This window comes from Carcharhinus amblyrhynchos, chromosome 18 (assembly GCF_965287045.1).
Source record: "Carcharhinus amblyrhynchos chromosome 18, sCarAmb.v2.hapA, whole genome shotgun sequence".
NCBI lineage: Eukaryota > Metazoa > Chordata > Chondrichthyes > Carcharhiniformes > Carcharhinidae > Carcharhinus > Carcharhinus amblyrhynchos.
In genome coordinates this window covers 32000288-32020813 of record NC_137341.1, presented here as the reverse complement: position 1 = coordinate 32020813, position 20526 = coordinate 32000288, and the positions used below count along the sequence as shown (strand labels likewise).

At 38.5% G+C, this 20526-nt stretch overlaps 1 protein-coding gene across 1 annotated transcript in view; it reads right to left on the bottom strand.

Annotated features, from left to right (window-relative positions):
* The window catches only part of ccnf (cyclin F), a 57351-nt gene that overhangs the window by 32447 nt on the left and 4378 nt on the right, over window positions 1-20526 (bottom strand). Inside the window, exons 4-12 of the mRNA XM_080206669.1 lie at window positions 19755-19822; window positions 12920-13113; window positions 8413-8466; window positions 7935-8039; window positions 5194-5271; window positions 3626-3777; window positions 2614-2778; window positions 2367-2490; window positions 1067-1247 (exon numbers count right to left, since the gene is read on the bottom strand). Coding sequence (XP_080062795.1) covers window positions 1067-1247; window positions 2367-2490; window positions 2614-2778; window positions 3626-3777; window positions 5194-5271; window positions 7935-8039; window positions 8413-8466; window positions 12920-13113; window positions 19755-19822 — 1121 coding nt within the window. The remainder of the gene's footprint in view (window positions 1-1066; window positions 1248-2366; window positions 2491-2613; window positions 2779-3625; window positions 3778-5193; window positions 5272-7934; window positions 8040-8412; window positions 8467-12919; window positions 13114-19754; window positions 19823-20526) is intronic.

Below are 20526 nucleotides of genomic sequence, written 5' to 3'. Positions count from 1 at the left end.
TTGTAGGGCAATGAAGATAGACTGGGGGAAATGGACTAAATTGTTCCAGAATCAGCACTAATTCCATGAGCCTAAAGGCTTGTTTGGATTGGCAAGAAATTCCATACTCAAAATTAGCCCACATCATGGATCTTGCTGCAAAGTTCTCCATTCAATCTTGATCATTTTAGATTCACGAGCTTCATCAATAACTAATTCCCTAATCATATGATTTTCCTGATTCACTTTTAAGACTTCAGTATGTTATCCAATCTCTTGCTTTGTCTGTCAAGTCAAAATAATTCCACTACTTCGATTCCCTCCGAGTATGGTTTATTAGCAAAAGTCAATGTAGTGCACTCTATGACTTTTATAATGGCTCCCAAAAAGGCAAACAGCTTTTCTCACCTACAAATAAATTTTGTTATATCTTTACTTATGTCTCTATTTGAAGCCCAAAAGCTAGTTGGCCTTGCTAGTATAATCTTCGCGCATTCCCACTTTCAAGCTGATCACAATGATCAGTGCAAATCAAAGTACAGCAAGTGGATTCACCATTTAACCTGTCGACTTCAACATAAACCAGTTCAGTGGTCCCAGGCTAATTACCTGTATCGTTCTGCAGCAGGAACAGATACCTTGACTGTTCCAGTGCAGTAGTGATTGAACAAAGCAACAGTAAATGACATCACGCATGCAGCAGGGAACATCTGATATCCCCAGAAGGTACAGCATTTAGGGATGGGATATTTAAATTATAGTCTCCAAAGGATGGGGGAAGATCGGATTCTGAGAGGTGCCTAGTATAAACCCAGTTGTGGCCATAATGAAATTTGTGCCTGTGTCAACATGTAACCATTTACTCAATTCTTTAAAATTACAGGCATGGTTCGGTCATTTTGACTGAATTAAGTCATAGTATTAATTATACAGAAAGGTCGGAATCATAAATAGACTTCTGCAGATGAACATTTAAGCTTATTTAAAAACTTGCAGACTTGTGCTATGTTTTCTATTTCAGCACTATTGACTCCCAGTTGGAAATTAGATAACGCGCAATACATTGTCTACATGCTAGTATACAGACCTTGTTTGTGAAGTACTCGTGCTAATAGTAAGGCCGCTGCAGCTGTCATAGCAGGGGAATAAATAGAGATGTCTGTATACAGTAGTGAAAGTTCACAGATGTAGTTAAAGAGATGTGTGGTACGTCTTTCTGGTGGAGAAATCGCTAGTAGTACTTCGGCATAATCTAAGATAGTAGGTATCTGCAAAAAAAATTTACATGTACTATGCACTACATCTTATCACACAAATTAACATTTTTGCATTATTAGAATATAGCTCAAACTGTTAAAATAGTCCACATTCAAATTTTATGGCATGCAGCTCTTCAATCTCCATAACCAATAACGAAAAACGTAATGTTGTATGATGGAGACATAGTGAAGCACAGACCAACTTCCTGGCAACTCCTCTTTCAAGCAAACCATTCTTGGCACCTGCTTGCCATCTTTCTACAACATTGCTGTCAAAATAATGTAGCTTACTATATGAATAGAATTGCAAATATAAACTCCCATTCCATATCCCCTTGGCTGTACAGTGAGTTTAACCACCCTCCCTAACTCAACCATTAAACTTAAATATTCACACTGCCCTCTTTCTGCACTGTAGGATTCTATGAATTGTACAGCATATCATGGAAACAACTGCCCACATGTCACAAAACCATGATAGAAAGCCAAAATATTGCAGAAAATGAAAATCTGAAAAATGCTCTTTCAATTTCTTTCTCAACGAATGCTGCCAAATTTGCTCAGCATTGCCAATACCCTGATTTCTGATATGAATCAGTGCTCCTTTATCAACTGAATAAATATCCTGCAATTTTCTAACGCACTTGCGGAAATGCCATGATCATGTGCTTCAGATAGCTCACCACCTTCTTACCAACTAGGGATGTGGGAATTTACTATTCATCAAGAATATTTGAATGTTGGAGGAAGCAGGCAACTTTTCTTGGTGATTCACTATACACCAAATGTATTAACTCCTTGCTTTAAAAAAAGTCTTTGTTTTTAAGAAAACAATTGTTGAGTGCCCATCAACAGCTGTGACACATTGCCCCTTTCTAATATTATGAATATACTTGATAGTTAAGATTAGTTGGGAAGACTAGGCTTAAGTAGTACACTGTGACATCAACTTCAACCAAAACCATAAGAATATTTAGTGCAGACTTAGGAGATTTGTACCAGTCAAAATTATTCAGTTTAAGAAATTGCAATGCCCAAGTTTGTTCAAGTCTCCTATTGTTATGTTTCCATTGGTAAAAAATGCCATTGCATCTAGGTCTACAGGACCCTTGGATTTGCCTCACTTACTTTAATTTTGCCTCGAAGTGCAGAAATGATCTCTCCCATCATTCGCACTAAATCCTCATATTTGTATGTATTGTCTGTAAGCCAGACAGCTTCCCGAATTGTCAGGATCTCTTTACTAATAAACCTATGGAGGAATAAAGGCAAATTTAAAAAAATCTGTAAAGACTTGGAGGAAAATAGCCCAAAATGCACAGGGTTTTAGAAGTAAAAAAAAAGTCCAACTCAGCTCATGCTGTTCCAACTTTACCGTGTGCAAATAACCATGCAAGCTATCCCCAACAGCTGGAGTCGGCCTCTGGGTACAGATCGCAGCATCAGGTACCGATCCACATTTGCCACTGTGATATGCAAGCACAAGCTGGAAAAATCTTTCATGCTGGTCACCTCCACTAACCAATCAATTAGAATGTATCTGCAGAAATGAAGAGTTGTTCGTTACATTACAACCATTACAGCAGATGTTTAAAATAATTTGATTCTGCATTAAATTGTAAAATGGTGAAATTATCAGGGTAGATCTATAGATAACTTAAATGTTACCCAAGAGCAAATTGTTAAATGTAGCATTTCAGGAGCAGAGAAAATTACAATCTGCAATGGACCTCCTACCTGCCGAACCACAAAGCTTCAACCCAGAGAAAATCATTTTTAATCAAGTTATATCTTTTGCTAAACCACATTACAGACGCACTGCACGAAGCATTTCAAAAATGCTTCTGAAAGTCAAGTTGCAAGTAAAACATACCATTTCCGAGTTGAGATAACTTACTCAAATTCTGAGACAGAACCTACTTTTATTTAATAATCTCCAAACTGATTTTTTATCACAGCCTATAAAATGCTCACTGAAGGCTTCCTTACCAAAGTGAAACATATTGTTCAATAGTTGGCAACAGAACGAGACCACCCGTTCTCCAGTCCACTGCGCTATGAGGCACCAATGTTCACCACTGTGCCACCCACAAATGGCCTGATCCTTGCTATATTTTTCATGTAATTCTAGATAAAGCTCCAAAACTTCTAAATTAAATAGAACATAAATTAAATTAATACAAACTGTCCTCAGTTTAACTCTTAGTTTTGGTATCATTTTGTCCTGAAACTCTTCCATGGCCAGTATATCCTGCTGAGATGCAGTGCTCAGAACTAATGCAATCATTTAGATAAGGTCAAGTACCAAATTATTCAGATCCAGTTTCAGGCTGGATTCTGGCTCCCATCAATAGGTTTTAATAAATTGTAATTACTTGCACATTTACCTCATTGTGTCATTCATGCCCTTTTGTACTTGGAACATTTTCTGTTTGTTAGAAGGATAAGAAGACTGAAAAACTTGGGCCACAAACTCTTTCGAAGCTATAGAGTTCATACCCAACAAATTGGCATTTCCGCAGGCTTTTGCTAATGATATCTGAAATAATAATTTTTAAAAATCATACACATGTTTAAGCATAGCGTCAAGATTATTGCAAGCAAAAGACATCCCTTAAATTTTGACAAACACAACTGCTAGAATAGAAAGCCAGAGACAGTCCAGTTAGAAGAATTTGGACAGAAAGGAAACTGCAATGCCTAATCACTGTGTTGGTATTTACTTTTCACAGAGGAGTAGCCTAATTCCATGCTCTATTCTGTTCCTACAACTCTCGCCATCAACCATCTGTATTACCCATTTTTAAATGATCTGTTTCAATCAACTCTGGTACTGAGTTTCACTTATACTTATGAATCAACTGCAGTTAACGAGAAATTGGTTATATCACCTGAATGATCACCAGGATGACATGATCTTTGCACTTTTCCTTCAAAATTGCAGTTATAACCAAGATCCAGAATAAGCCAAAAGCTGATTATGAAGACTGTTAGGTAACAAAAGGAGCGCCTGCAAGTTTTAGCTTTTGATGAGTTGTTAAAGATGCATAGGAATAGCTCTTACATCTTTCTGCTTAATGCATTCAGCATTTTGAAAATTCACATACTGTCCCAAGATTAGTTACTCAACTCAGCTACTATGAAATTAATGAGACAATGCCACCTGTTTCCACCCACACATCTAAATTCCACAACATCCACAAGCACACTACCAGAGATCCACCCAAGATGCACCTTATGGCATTGCTGGAAATCACAGGTGATAGAAGCAAAAGTATCTTTTGAAGCAAAGTTTACTAGCCAGAGTTCTCACAGAGTGAGTGAACAAAAACCACAAATGTTTTAAGTTTTCCAGTACTGCCCAACTTGCTAACTGAACAAGTGGTCACTATGAAAGGGGAACTCAATCAGCCATTTTCAAGTCACTTATAAATGTAGAATTTCAGAACTTTTGGTTTAGCTGACCAGAGTTTACAATTGGTTGATTGGATTTTGGATTGTCCTTGCGGCCTTTTGTAGCCCACGGCAATGTTATATGTCAGAGACCACATTATACTCCTGCTAATCATATGTGGTACATCCTTTGAGAAGTTCCCCCAAACCATATAGTATACCAAAGGTTTCCAAATCCATTTAAACTGATATCACTGAAGAGACTACAAAAAAAGGTGCCTAATACCTGTAGAGATAAAGTATAAAACTAGCACTCAGATATTTGAGTTTTCTTTACTTCTAATTCTGCTCAACCTTAGTAGCTGAATGGAATCTTATCAGGCTACATGGTGTAATATTTGTCAAAGAACTTGTAACAAACAGCAACCAAAGCATTACTTCTAACATTGATAGATGTTGCTGTGGGCTCCAAAAGGCCACAAGAACGATCCAAAATCCAACTGAGCAATTACAAATTCTGATCAGTGAATGTAAAGGAAGTCAAATTGTTGCAGATACATACCTGCGCTTCCCAGCATCCTTTAATTGCATAATCCCTGAGTTTCCTAAGGCTCTGAAGATACCTGCCAGGATCAGCCACCTAACAAAAATGTTATGAAAATTTAATAAACATTTCAGGCTGCATAAGATGTGTGTTGGCACAATTGACAAACTATGCCTCAAAATAATCTTTGTACTGCTGTGTTCCCAATTTTAGATTTTTCTTTGCAGGTTGTTCAGTGAAGGCCCTGGCTCTGTTCATTGATATCATTAGTAATGCCTCTGCCCTGTCATGGACCCACCGGAGCAGCTAGTGCTCTCTTTGGCAAATTCAGATGAGATATCTTGGCCTGTAGGTTTATCTGCTCTTGGTGTTTCAGGCCCTCTCTTTCATTTAACAAAATGACCGATATCTACAATGAGTTTGCTAGAAGGGGGAAGAAAATTGGCACCAACTGAAGTGGCGCCAAGTACACAAATGTACATAGCATTTGGCACCAAGTGCATTTACAGAGCGAGCTGACCTGTGGCTCATGTGGCCATACACTGTACTGCAGTAAAAATTTCTCGAGAGAAAAAACAAAAAAAGGGCCAGGCAACCTTTGGGGATTAATTTCGGTGACCTATTTTGCAACATCCCACATCCACCCATGGATCGTGACTCCAACTTTGAAAAATACTGAGATAAAATGCAATTTTGGGGCTGATGTACTCCAGCTCATTTGATGCTCATCGGTCACAGAAGAACTCAAGCGTACCAGTGGACATTGTGTGCTACTTCTCCAAGTACAGAAACACAAATGCAGCCACAGAAGAAAGTTGACAGTCAGGTCAAAAGATCCCCTCAACTGCCTTCTGCCTGGGCCGCGCAGTAGTCAACCTGGTAAGACCCAAAAGCAGACCACAAAAATGCAACTGCCTCTTTTGAGGTAATCATTCAGACAATGGCTTCTCCCTGTTGGGAACTGAGCTGCAGTCTCCTGCGTCACAAGCTGGGATATTCACCACAATATTATGAGAAACCACCCCCCAATTTATATTAAAATAAAAAGCAATAACCACAAACATAGCGGTGACAGACCTATTGAGGCACTGTAAATCAAAAATCCAAAAGGAAACTTAACTGAGTAAATCAAAATATCATTCCTGGAGGTAATCATGCACTTCAGCCCTACAGTGTCTACCAGTTGTAGAAGACCTGAAGCACACTGGTGGGCACTGTTCTCCCTCCCCAAGACCACCTGGCTGCAAATGTCGCCGCAGTACAAAGGCTGACAGTTGCTTCAGACAACATCCTCAACTGCCCACTTGGCCACACCCAGTAGCAGATTATGAACAGTGCTTTTGCAGGTAATCATTAAGACAACAGTTTCTCCCAGTCAGGAAAAGAACAGTGGTCCTCTGCTTGACAGATGGGGATACTAAAAGAAATAACATTCTATTTGTAATAGAAAAAAAAATCAATTGAGGTAATTACAGCCCCTAGTGGGGCACTATAATTTATACAAAATGGCAAAGGAAACTTAAAATAAAAATACCATTTCCCTGATTTATATGCTCTGTACAGCAAATTAAGGGAAAACAATAAACTTAAGGTATCCCCTATTTACACTCTTGATTAAAACAAAGTGTTAAATAAACAAATTGAAAAAAGAGGGGTGACAGCCAATGGTGGGGCACTGCAAATACTACAAAATCAAAAGGAAACTTAACCAAATCGGTTAAAATTATATTCACTGGAGTTTAGAAAAGAGAGGAGGATCTCAGAAAACTATAAAATTCTAATATGATTAGGCATGGTAGATTCAGAAAGAATGTTCCCAATGTGAGAGTCCAGAACTAGGGGGTCATAGTTTGACATTAAGAAGGTAAACCTTTCAGAACTGTGAGGAGAAAGTTCTTCACCCAGACAGTGGTGAATACGTGGAATTCACGACCACAGAAAGTAGTTGAGGCTAAGACGGTGTCTGATTTTAAGAAGAAATTGGATGTAGCTCTTGGGGCTAAAGGAATCAAGGGGGAGACTGGAAATCAGGATATTGGCCATGATCAAAATGAATGGTGATGCAGACTTAAAAGGGCTGAATGGCCTACTCCTATGATTAAAGAACTAAACCAAAATGTAATTCCCAGGAATGATGCTGCACTGCAGTGGAGTCCAAAAGTCATGGAAGGTCGCCACCTCACCTCCAATGTAGCTGCAGTAAAAGTATACTCTTTTAATGAAAGAAATTAAATAAAAATGATAGCCCCTGGTATGGCACTGCAACTAAACAAAATTCCAAGTAGAAACTTAACTAAACGAAAATGTCATTCCTGGGTGTTAATGCACTCAGTCCCCATGGCGTCTACCAGTTGTGGAAAGCCTGTAGCATTGCTATGGACATTGTGCTCCCTCTCCAAGGCCACCCAGCTGCAAATGTAGCTGAAGTATAGGTGTCCCCTATTTATAATTCAACAACATCCTTCATCCTTGCATCTTAATGCAATTAACATACTATTGATAAGATAGATAGTAATTAGCATTCCCCCAAAAAAAGTAGAGTACACACCATCTTCTATGACGAGCTATGTACCTTTTTAACTCCAACATCTTAACAGATGCCTCGGATAAAACTTACCAGCTGGCTGAAGCAGCTTATCGCTAAGGGCAGTCTTCTTTAAAAAAAAATTTCAGAATTTTCAGACAAATCCACAGCGCATGGTGAATGGCGGAACAGCAAAATATGTTTCAGAAGTCTCAAACAGTAAATCTAAACTTACTGCTTCTCTCTGGTTTGCCTCCCACAAGTGGTAAGAGCTTGACAAGCATCCATGACTGGAAGATTCTTCAAACATTGCTACAGCCTGTTTCTGTTTTTCTTCATCCTAAGTCAAGTACGAATTCAGTTAAAGAATAAAATCTGTAATATAACTGAGCTACGCAGTAACACTTCTTAAAAGCAGTTCACATGAGCAATCACAAATGACACCAAGTCACCTAGCAACAGCAAGACAAGTGGCCAAAAGTTTGGTCATAGTAATTGGTTTTAAGGCAAGTCTTAAAAAGTAGAGGCAGAGGAAAATCCAGAGCTTAAAGTCCAAGCTGCTGAAGATATATCTGTCAAAAGTGGAGCAAAGAAACCTGGGGAATTTGCAGAGGTCAGTATTAGAGGAACATTCAGAAGAAAGTGTTGTCAGAGTGGAAGTGGGTTGCAAGCGGAATTAAGTGCGATTACAGGTTATTTATCATCATACGAACCTCAAAGAGACTGAGAACTTTGGCCAAACAGTAAGTTAATGGTGCTTTCATTGCCTAGAAAATGAAAAACACACATCAAATTGGCAAAAAAACCAAATTTTGTTGCAAAGAATTCAGTGCACATGCCCAATGCAGTGACTAGAAACATAGAAGATAGAAGCAGGAATAAAGCTACTTCACCAATGTGTTCATGATCAAACTTCTATTTCAACACCATACTCCCACTCTCTCCACATACCCCTTGATGCCTTTAGTGTCGAGAGATCTATTTCCTTCTTAAATATATTCGGTGACCTGACCTTCAGCTTTCTATGACAGATAATTCTACAGGTGCATTATCTTCCAAGTGAAAAGGTTTCTCCTCACCCTACTCCTAAATGGTCTACCACATATGACTGTGACCCACTCCTCTAAACTCTCAGCCAAAGGAAACATTACCCCTCATCCAGTCTGTCCAGCCCTGTCAGAGCTTTATATTTCAAATGAGATCCCCTCTTCTAAACTCTAGTGAATATAGGCCACGTGGACCCACTATCTCCTCATGTGACAGTCCTGCCATCCCAGGAACTCATCTGGTGAACCTTTGCTGCACTCTTATTGTAAGGATATCCTTTCTTAGATAAGGAGACTAAAACAGTACACAATACTCCTTGTATGATTTCGCCAAGGCTCTGCACAACAGCCTTGATGGACTGAGTGGACTAATTCTACTCCTAAGACATCTTCAACCCTGCACTCAAAATCATCTTGCAATGAAGGCCAACAATTCAATAATATTCATTTCAAACAGATCTAGCAATGTAAAACTGGGTATCCACGAGGTGCTGTGGGCCATCAGCAGCAGAATTGTACTCAACCACAATCTGTAACCTCATGGTCCAGCATATTGCCCACTCTACCATTACCACCAAGCCAGGGGATCAACTTTGGGTCAAGAAAGCATGTAGGAGGATATGCCAGGATCAACACCAGGCATACCTAAAATGAGGTGACAACTTGAAGGTACAACACAGGACTACTTACATGCCAAACAGCACAAGCAGCAACTAATAGACACAGCCAAGCAATTCCACACCAGCTCATCAAACCTAAGCTCTGCAGTCCTGCTATACCCAGCTGTGAATAGTGTTGGACAATTAAACAGCTCACTGGAGGCAATGCCACAATTTTCCCCATTCTCAATGATGTAGGAGCCCAGGACATCAGCAGAAAAGATAAGGTTGAAGCATTTGCAACAATCTTCAGCAAGGAGGGCTGAATGGATGATCTACCACAGCTTCCTTCAGAGGTCCTCAGCATCAGAGATGTCAGTCTTTATCCAATTCACTCCATGTGATATCAAGGAATGGCTGAAATATTGGATACTGCTAAAGGCTATGGGCTCTGACATTATTCAGCAGTAGTACTGAAGACTTGTGTTTCTGAACTTGTCTGTCTCTAGCCAAGCTATTTTGGTACAACTACAACACTGGCATCCTAGCAATGTAGAAAACTGCTTAAATATGTTCTGCATACAAGAAACAGGACAAATCCAACCCAGCCAATTATCAGTCTACTTTTGATCATCAATCAGTGATGGAAGGGGTCATCAAGTGGCACTTGCTCAGAAATAACCTGTTCACTTTCGCTCAGTTTGGGTTCTGCTAGAGTCACTCAGCTCCTGACTTCATTACAGCTTTTGTTCAAACGTGGACAAAAAAAAGAGTTGATCTGCAGAAGTGAGGTGGGAGTAACTGCCTTGGACATCAAGGCAGCAATACTGGAGTCAAATGGAATCAGGGAAAAAATGCCGTAGCTGGTTGGAGTCATGTCTGGCAGAAAGGAAGATGGTTGTTGGGGTTGGAGGTCAATCATCCTAATTCCATTATATCACTGCAGGATTGTGTCCTAGGTTCAACCTTCTCCAGCTGCTTCAGCAATGACCATCCTAAGGTCAGAAGTGGGGATCTTCACTGATGGCTGCACATTGTTCAATATCATTCGCGACTAAGGACTCTTGTTCAAACGCAGCAACACACGGACAATGTCCAGGCTTGGCTAACAGGGTGGTCAATGATCCTCTCTAACAAGCGAGGATCTAACAGCTGGGCGAGTGTTACCACTGACCAGAAACTGAATTGGATCAATCATAAATATTGTAGCTACAACAGCAAGTCAGTGGCTGTGAATTCAGTGGGTAACTGACCTTTTGTCTCCCCAACGCGTACCCTTCATCTACAAGGCACAAGTTAGAATTGTGATGGAATACTCTCCTTTAGCTCCAACAACGCCTAAGAATGTTTGACACCATCCAGGAAAAAGCTGTCCACTTGATTGGAACACCTTCCATAAACACTCAATCCCTCCACAACCAACCAAGTGGCAGCAGTGTATAGCATCTACAAGATCCTTGGGCAAAATAATGCCACTACCATCCAGAAGGACAAAGATAGCAGTTACCTGGGAACATCACTAATTGGAGATTACCCTCCAAGTCTTTCACCATCCTGACTTGGAAATATATCACTCTTCCTTGTCACTGGTCAAAATCCTGGAACTCCCTTCCTAACAGCACTGTGGATGCACTACATCTCAATACCACTTTCATAAGGGCAACTAAACTTACATTTAAAGTTTATTTATCTGTATCACACGTAGGCTTACATTAACACTGCAACGAAGTTGTGAAAATATCCTTGTTGCCACACTCCGGCATCTGATAAATGCTGGAATAACCAGCAAAGCCCACATTCCATAAATTTTTTTTTAGGAAGGACAGGTACATGGTAGATTTAAGACATGAAAGGATTGAAGCACTTGGTTTGAGGATTTGCAATGAGATATTATGGTGGGTTTGAGGTACAATAGGATGGATCTAACATCAGCATTTTAAAGACAAGTTGAGTGCCTGAGTATCAAAGGGATGTCAGATGACAAGAAACATTTTGCATCTTATAGGATAAACAGAAGAGAGTATATTTACTCTATACTCTTTACTGACCTGAAAGCAGGGAAAATAGAAATGTGATTTTTTTTAATATTTAGGAGATGTAGGAATAACAAAACTCCAGGTTTTGGCTGTGTGAAAAAGATATCCTAAAAACAGCTCTGGATTGGGAGAAGTTGCAGTTTGAATCAGCTAGAGAAGTATTAGGTTGCAAATGGACTGTTTCTTGGATATCCTCAACAGGGTGAATCAGAATGGGAGGTTGTGTAATATACTTTATTTAAGTGGTTTTACTGGATTTTTACAGTTAAAAATCTATTAGGGAGCATACCTGGAAGTGGTTTTACTTGTCAGTTTGCAAATCTTGGCAGGGGTGGGTGAGGGGGAAAGTTTTGAAAGATTTATTTTAAGTGTGCAACTGTAATCTTGTGTGCTTATTAACAAGTAGAAAAGAACATAAGGCTTCAGCTTTTAATTTGTAAAATCCTACAAGTGTTACTTGTTGCTGCAATTTGTACATTTTTCTTGTTTTCAGAATACAAAAGAGGGTATAAACCATAAGCCAAGTTTTCATCTGGGATTTGGGTGCTCAGCAAACAACTTTGGCGCTGGTCATTGCTTTGCCATTTCCTTATTCTCAGTTATAAATTCTTCCGTTTCGGACTGTAAGGGACCTACATTTGTCTTCACCATTCCTTTTACATTCTTATAGAAACTTTTACAGTCTGTTTTCATGTTTTTGATAAATTCTCTCATACTCTATTTTTCCTCTCTTAAATCAATCTTTGCCCTCCTTTGCTGAATTCTAATCTGCTTCCAATCCTCAGGTTTGCTACTTTATATGATTTCTCTTTGAATCTGATATTATCCCTAATTTAGTTACAGGTGGGCTGCTTTTCCCATTGCATTTTTGCATCAGAAAGGAATGTATAAAAATAGAGATTATTTTAACCAGGAGAAGAGATATTTCAAGCATCTCAATACTTTCACATAAGGGTGTTTTAGTCAGCAAGACATTCTAACCCCCACCAAATTTCTCTTGCAGATTAAGTACAAAGAAGCTTATAACTACATGCCCAAATTCAGCTGCTCCTGTGTGCCATTTAAAATCTTAGAATTATAAACTAATTGGCAATGAAGCACTTCAGACATCTTAGGAAAATTGAATCATGCCACATAGATGATTGTTTTGTTCTTAAGAAATGCATTGAGGAGACAATTTTTTTTTACTTTTCCAGAGTGACTCAAAAGTAATCAACTGTCTGATATTGGAGTCATAAATGCAGACCAGGTAGGATTTAAAAACTACTGAATTAGATCCAATGTCATGATTAGTTTTCTGTAACCATTTGCCTATTCTTATGACAAATAAACAACAAAAACAATAGGAATGAAAGACCATAAGAATAGACAGAACATTACCCCATTTGGTTATTTAAAAACTACAAAATGACTTGACTTGGTTATCAGATGGAAATTTCCCAGAAGAAAAAAAAGAGCAAACGCAATGTTTATCAATACAATTGCCAGATATAAAGCAACACAAAATCTCAGACAGAATATACTAAAAAATACACTCACAGATTGCAAATGGCATTCACTTCTTAAACTATTATAGACAACTGCCTTACAGCAACTCCCAGTCAGAGACCAAGGTGGTCTAATGAATAGCCAAATGAAGGGGTTGACATCAACATTCAGACTTTCAGCCACGTTGAAGAAGTGGGAGGCCTTCAGTCCATTCACTTCAGCACGGCCTTCATCGGAAACTGAAACTGAAAAAAGTGCCCACAATTATTATAGAAGAAATTACTTTTGCATAGTTCTAAATGACTAATCTAATTTTGTCACAGGCTGTTAAATTAATTGGATTTCAAATTCTTCCAAATAAAGAATTCACTTAAAAACTAAACATCAAATAAAGGTCAGCTATAAGAGCAAGTGCTATCAGTCTGCATGATAAATTGCATCACAGTAAAAAATATCTTAATTCATTCATGGGGACTGGAAGTCACTGGCAAGGTCAGCATTCAAACCCAATCCCTAATTGCCCTTAAGTAGTGTTTGGTTGTCTTCTTGAATCGCTGCAGTTCACATAGTGTAGGTGCACTCACATATTGGGGAGGGAGTTCCAAAATTTTGACCTAGCAATAGTGAAGGGATGATGATTTATGTTTAAGTCATGATGATGCATGACTTACAGTTGGTGTTCTGTCCAGCTGCAGTCCTTGAAGGTGGTAAAGATCTAGAGTTTGGAAGATGCTGTCGAAGGAATCTGGATAAGTTGCTGCAGTGAACATGTAGATGATAAACACTGCTACTACTCTTGTGCTGGTGGCAGAGGGAGGGAATGTTTAAGAACGTGATGAATAAGAACAGGAGTCAGCTATTTGGACCCTTGAACTTGCCCCATCATTCAATCACGACTGATCATCTATAATCAACTCCGCTTAAGGTGGTGAATGGGGTGCCATGCACCACCTTAAGCAGGTGCCACCTGTTTTGTCTTAATGGTGTCAACCTTATTGAGGTCTGATGGAGCTGCAGTCATCCAGACAAAACAGACAGCATTCCATCACACTAACTTGTGACTGATGCGTATGTCATAATTAAAGCCACATAAGTGAGATTTTGAGCTTCTGTTCCATTATTTTCCACTCTTGAAGGCCTTCCTTTACCACTAAGATGCAGACAAGCAGCATTAAAAAGTGGACCAACAGTGGCAACTAATCCATTCCTTAAAAAGGACATGTAATTTTCCACAAGGTAGAAACACAAGGATTGACATTTCTCAAAAAAATGCATTACAGCTTTTTGTGTTATTATTTAACACTATCATGAGTTGGAAATCAGCCAAAAGCCATGCATATAATGGAGAAGATGGCAAGTAATTGGACAGTATCCCGTATTCTTTAAAAAAAAGTACTCATAATGCCTGTGAAGCGATCTGTGAAGTAGCTGTTTTAACATTTTATTTGAAGGGACATACATGAACTGATTAACATATGACGCATTTAGCAATTTTACAAAATGTTAGTTGATTGAGGAGCCAATTCAAAAAAATGCCTGAAATTAAAACTATTGGAAATGACAAGACTGCAAGCAATTTAAAGAACAAAATATAGGCAGAAACATATCTCAAAAGGAAAAAAGTATAGCGAATCGAAGAAACATCATGCACTTAATTGCTGCTGTAAAGTCATTTTTAATTTCTGATGTTTATTTAATTTTAATCTTGTCTATGGCTCAGGCAAAAAAATCAGTTTGTGATGCAGTAATTGATTTTTCAAATCATAAAACTTTTTATCACATGCAAGCAATAAAAACAGAAAATGCTGGATAAACTCAGGAGGTCTGGCAGCATCTGTGGAGACAGAAGAAAGTTAACATTTTGAGTTCATAACTTTTTCATAGAACTGTAGTTCTCCAATTACTATGACTATGCTCTCCCCACAGATGCTTTGAGTTCATCCAGAAGTTTGTGTTTTACTTCAGATTTTTAGCATCCGTAGTATTTTGCTTTTATATGCAAATAATATCTGGCTTATTAGCAAACAAAATCTAGTTATCTCAGCAAGATGGACAAATCCTGTGTGTGATATTTCACCTAATATTTATATAATTTAGTAAATTCTAGCATTAAACAACTGAATAACATGATAAATAAATAAAAGACGAGGACACTACCCTTTTAAGATTTTAACTTTTACCTTTTTTTTTAAGGCTAAGTAAACTCTGAAGCCAGACAGCATAAAAACTAAATTTGGTTTGGCAGTAAGATAGCTGATGTTGCTGTCTAGTTCTTTGATTTGTAATTTTGGACAAAGTTTTTAGGCTTTATTCATAATAATGTGATTCAAGTGAAAAGGGCTGGGAGCAACAAATGACGTTAAAGAGACATATGCAATTTTTGAGCCATGGATTGCCGACCCCTCTTCTAAACATTATAACCTATGACTACAGTAAGCAATGTTTAGGTGTCAAGATGCAAGCTGTTTAACATGGTCCATCAACTGAAGGCCACCTTCCCCTGCCAGCCCATCTCCAAATACTTATCTTTTTCAGGTAGTTGGTGGGTGGTACATGTGGAGCACACTTAATAACTTGGAGCAGGAACAGGTAATTCAGCCCCTTGAGCCTGCTCTGCCATTCAATATGAGCATGCTGATCCAATCTCGACTTTCCTGTCCGTTCTCCATAACCCTTCACCTCAGTACCAGTTAAAAATCTGTATTTTATCCTTGAAATTGCTCAAAGTGCCAGTATCCACCACTTTGGGATAGTGAATTCCAGATTCATGACTCTTCAAGAGAAGTAATTTCTCTTTTTCAGTTTTAAATCTGTTATTGTTTATCTTAAAAACATGACAATCACTCTAGATTGTCTCACAAGAGTAAACATCCTCTCTACACCTACACTATCAATCCACTTCATCCTGTATATTAGATTTCTTTTTCTACTTACTCAACTGCTCAATCACTTAATAAGACAAACTTCTTATCTCTGGAATCAATCTAATGCAGTGGATAATAACTAGTGTGCTGTTAAGGCTTCTTGCCCCATCACATGTAATTGAGATTAAAATAACCTTTGTCTTCAGCTCTGTGGTCAACATCCCCAAGGCCTCAGGCACGCGCCAGCCAGCAAAGAGCCACTCATGTGCAGTTTAAATTTTTTGTGTTTGTCAGGCTCAGGTTCATGGGCTTGAGCTTGGCCCTGACAAGGGACTTGGAGCTGAAGACATAGGCCCTGTGCACCTACACAATAAAGCAATTAAAAAAAAGGACTTAAAACCTTGGGAGAAACAAGAAAGACAAGGAAAAAAAATGACATATGCTGCTCTGAAAAATCTTAAAATTGAAACCATACCAATAACTTGTATCCATAGATATGTTTAGCTAATATCTAGATATAATTAGCAATACACTGAGGCTTCTGTCCTGCACTTCAGCTCTCATTTCTTCTTTAATTATATTACCACTTTCTCATACTTCATTTTCTATTTGAGGCAATAGCACTTAAAACATTAATACAAAAGCAAAAGAAAACTGCAGAAGAAATCTAACAAAGAATGAATGCTGGAAATGCTCAGGAAATCAGGCAGCATCTGTGGAGAGAATTAGTCAAAATTATTAATGGTGGAAATCAGATTTTTGGCATCCACGTTTCTAGATTCTCTTCAGATTTTCTGCCTGCGTTGCCATTCTCTCGACAGCAAATTAAGGCTGAAAATTGCCTCTCAAGTCTTTTGCTCATGGGTAATTCAGAGAAAATAGACGTGCCTCAGTGTTTTTCATGTATATACCATAGAGGTGTGCCGTGACACAAGAAAGGTTGGGAACCATGGATCAAGAAAACCTCCTCTGAACCAATGCAACTACATCCCTCCTTACGGGGACCAAAACTGTACAAAATACTCCAGGTGTGGACTCACTTGTACAACTGCAGCAACACACCCCTACTTTTATACTCTATTCCTTTAGCAATAAATGCCAAAATTCCATTTGTCTTCTTTGTAACCTGCCGCACCTACATACTAGTTTGCTGTGATTCACTCACAAGTACATCTAGTTCTCTCTGCATTGAAACACTAAAGTTTCTTTCCATTTAAATAACAAATTGCCTTTCTATTTTTCCAACCTAAATGGATAACCTCTCACTTATCCATGTTAAGCCTCATCTGCCAAATTTTGGTTGATTCACCTAACTATCATATCCATTTGTAAATTTCTCATTTCCTCATTGCAACTTACTAACCCAGCGACTTGAGTGTCACCTGCAAATTTGGCAATAGTAACTTCTGTCCCTGTACCTAAGTCATTAATACTGATTGTAAACAGTTGGGGCCACAGGACTGAATCCTGAGGCACCCACTAGTTACATCTTAACTAGAAAAAGATCCATTTCCCAAATTTCTACTTTCTGTTGGTTTGCCAGTCCTCTATTCAACCTAAATTACTCTGAACTGCATGTTATTTTAATTTATTAACCTTTTATACGGCACCTTATCAAATGTCTTCTGGAATCCCGAATATATTAATCTACATGATCCCCATTATCCACTTTATTTGTTAAATGTTCAAGGAAGTCAAACAAATTAGTCAAACATTATTTAACATTCATAAAACCATGCTGACCCTGATGGATTGTGTTTTGACCTTCCAAATGTTCTGTTATTACTTCCTTAATAGTGGATTCTAACAATTTCCCCCAAAAATGACAGACTAACTGGTCTATTGTTTCCTACTTTCTGCCTCCCTCTCTTTTTGAATAAGAGCATTATGTTTGCATTTTTCCAGTTCACTAGGACCTTTCCCGCATCCAGGAAATTTTGGATTATTATAACCAATAGATCCACAACCTCAGCTGCCATTTCCTTTAACACCCTAGGACGTAGGACATCAGATCTGACAGCATCTATGGGTAGAACAGAACTAACATGGAGTCTGGGTGTCTCTTTGTCAGTCAGGCTCAAAAAGTCAGCTGTATTTGCTCTCCATTGATGCTGTCAGACTTGCTGAGATCTTCCAGCATTTTCTGTTTTTGTTTCAGATTCTAGCATCTATAGTAATATGTCTTAATTATGTATGTAGGTGGCCATCAGTCCCTGGAGACATATTTACTTTAAATCCCAACAGATTGCTCAGTACCTTTCCCCCCAGTGATAACGATTGTTCCAAGTTCCCCTCGATAATCCTCGGCATTACCTGTTAACATTGGGATGATACCAGTGTCCTCCACTATGAAAACTGAGGCAAAATACTGATTTTGAGTCTCTCATATTTCTGTATTCCACACTGTTAACTCCCCAGTCCCATCCAAGAGACCAATGTTCACTTTAGGTACTCTCTTCCCCTTTTATATACTTGTAAAGGATAGCAAAAGTTTCTATATTTTATGCTAGTTTTCTTAATTTACTGTTGCTCTTTTTTTTAAGTAATCCTTTATTGATCCTCAAAAGTTTCCCAATCTCCCAGCCTGTCACTGGCCTTTGCAATATGGCATGCATTAGTTTTTGTCTTCATCTTCCTTGCTTAGCCACGGATATATTCTGCCCCTCCCTTACAATCTTCCTTCCTCCCTGGGATATATTTTAGCTGGAAAGAATTGAATATTTCCTTAAACATCTGCCATCACTCATCAACTGCCCTACCTTTAAAGTCATCCTGCCCAGTCAACTAAAGCCAAATTTGTCCTCATGCCTGTGTAATTATCTTTAACTCCAGAATGAGCGTTGGACTCCAGTTTCTCACCTTCAAACTGAATTTGAATATTTAGCTTACTATGATTACTCTTCCTTAGAGGATCACCAACAATAAGATCTTTTAATTAATCCCTCTGTATTACACAATACCAAATTCAGAATAGTCTGCTCCCTGGTTTGTTTCCAAACATGTTGCTTCAAGTGATCTCTAACACATTCAATGAATTATCCCTCAAGGCTAACCTTGCAATTTGATTAATCCAGTCTTTATGCATATTAAAATCACTTGTGAATATTGCCTTATCCTTCATACAAGCCTGCAGTATTTCCTGGTTTACACTGTACCCCACTGCAGAAGTACTGTTTGGGGCTTACAGATTACTTTTACCAGGGTCTTCACTCCTTTGCTATTTCTTATTTCTACTCAGACTGTTCTACACCTTGATCTCCAGTGCCTAGATCATTTCTCACTACAGCACTGATCTCTTCCTTTACTAACAAACCTACACAACATCCTTTCCCTGCCTGATTATCCTTCAAAAACCACTGGATATTCAATTCCCAAACCTAGTCTCCTTGTAACCATGTCTAAGTAATCACCACCAAACACACCATCAACTGTGGCCCTGCCACAGTTTTGATTCTAAGTGGCAGCTGAAGGAAGCATTCTGAAAGTTTACTTTACTGAAGTACATTTGATTATTTAATGCAGTTCTTTTTCAAAGCAGAAAAACCTTGCAGGGAACCTAATGGCCACTGCATTTCACTTCCACACAGTGGAATGCAAAGCAGCTCACCGACGCTAAGCATTTAAAACTCTTATCCTGACCTAGAAACAAAATAGACCTGGAAAAGTACAAGAATCAAATAGTTTCTTTCAACAGCAGTCATTTAGCAACATCACTTCCAAACTTGGTACTGCTGTTTCAAATGATAAACTCAATCATGGATTACAGTATAGAAACAGACCATTCAATATTACTGAGCAACACTTGTATCTTGTTACATGAACCACCTAGTTTAAGTCTGTCATTTTTTCTTCTTTTCCAAGGAACCACCCAGTTCTCCTTTAAGAGGGCCCATGGACTCTCACTTCATAAGTCCATGGCATGAAATTCCAATTTTAAGTCACCAAGATTTCTTTGACTTTCCCTTAAATTAGTGACTTATGTTTTCAAACAAGCATTGCAAGACAACTGGGTGAATACTCACGTCCTTCATTATAGAGGTAGGCTATTCCTAGTTTTACTGCAGCCTCAAAATTTCCACTTCCTGCAGCCCTAGAATAGAGAAACTCATTAGAAACGCAACAAAGCTTTTCTTCCCACCACCAAAAAAATTGTCTTTAAATAAATAAAACATGCTGTCTCTAGTTTGCTGGTTGAATAAAATAATTGCTAGCCTATTTGTAAATAAATCAGTACAAGGAATATTGCTTTCATAAATTGGAGCAATCTTCCTCATTCTTCAAGCATTCATCCATTTATAAATGGATGAATTGGGGAAGAAACAAACAACCACAGAGCTAAGTTCTTTTCCCCCACACAGTTTGAAATGCTCCTGAAACTGAGAATGTGATGAAGGCAATACAACAAAGAAAAAAATTCAAATTTTACAGATGCATATAGATAGGATAGGAGAATGGGCCAAAATTTGGCAGATGGAGTTTAACGTTCTTAACAGCGAGGTCATCCATTTTGACCCCAAGAAAACAGAAAGGCAAATTCTCTAAGTGAAAAGCAGAGTCAAGATGTGTCTGGGCAGAGGAATCTGGGAGTCTTTGTTCAAAAATTGCAGAAAGTCGGTTTGCAGGCACAGCATGTAATAAAAAAGGCAAATGAAATGTTAGCAATTATTGCAAAAGGACTGGAGTATAACAGTAGAGAAGTGTTGGTGAAGCCACATCTGGAGAAGTGTCCAGTTTTGGTCTCCTTATTTGAGGAAGGATGTGGTTCATCAGATTGATTCCAGGGATAAAAGGGGT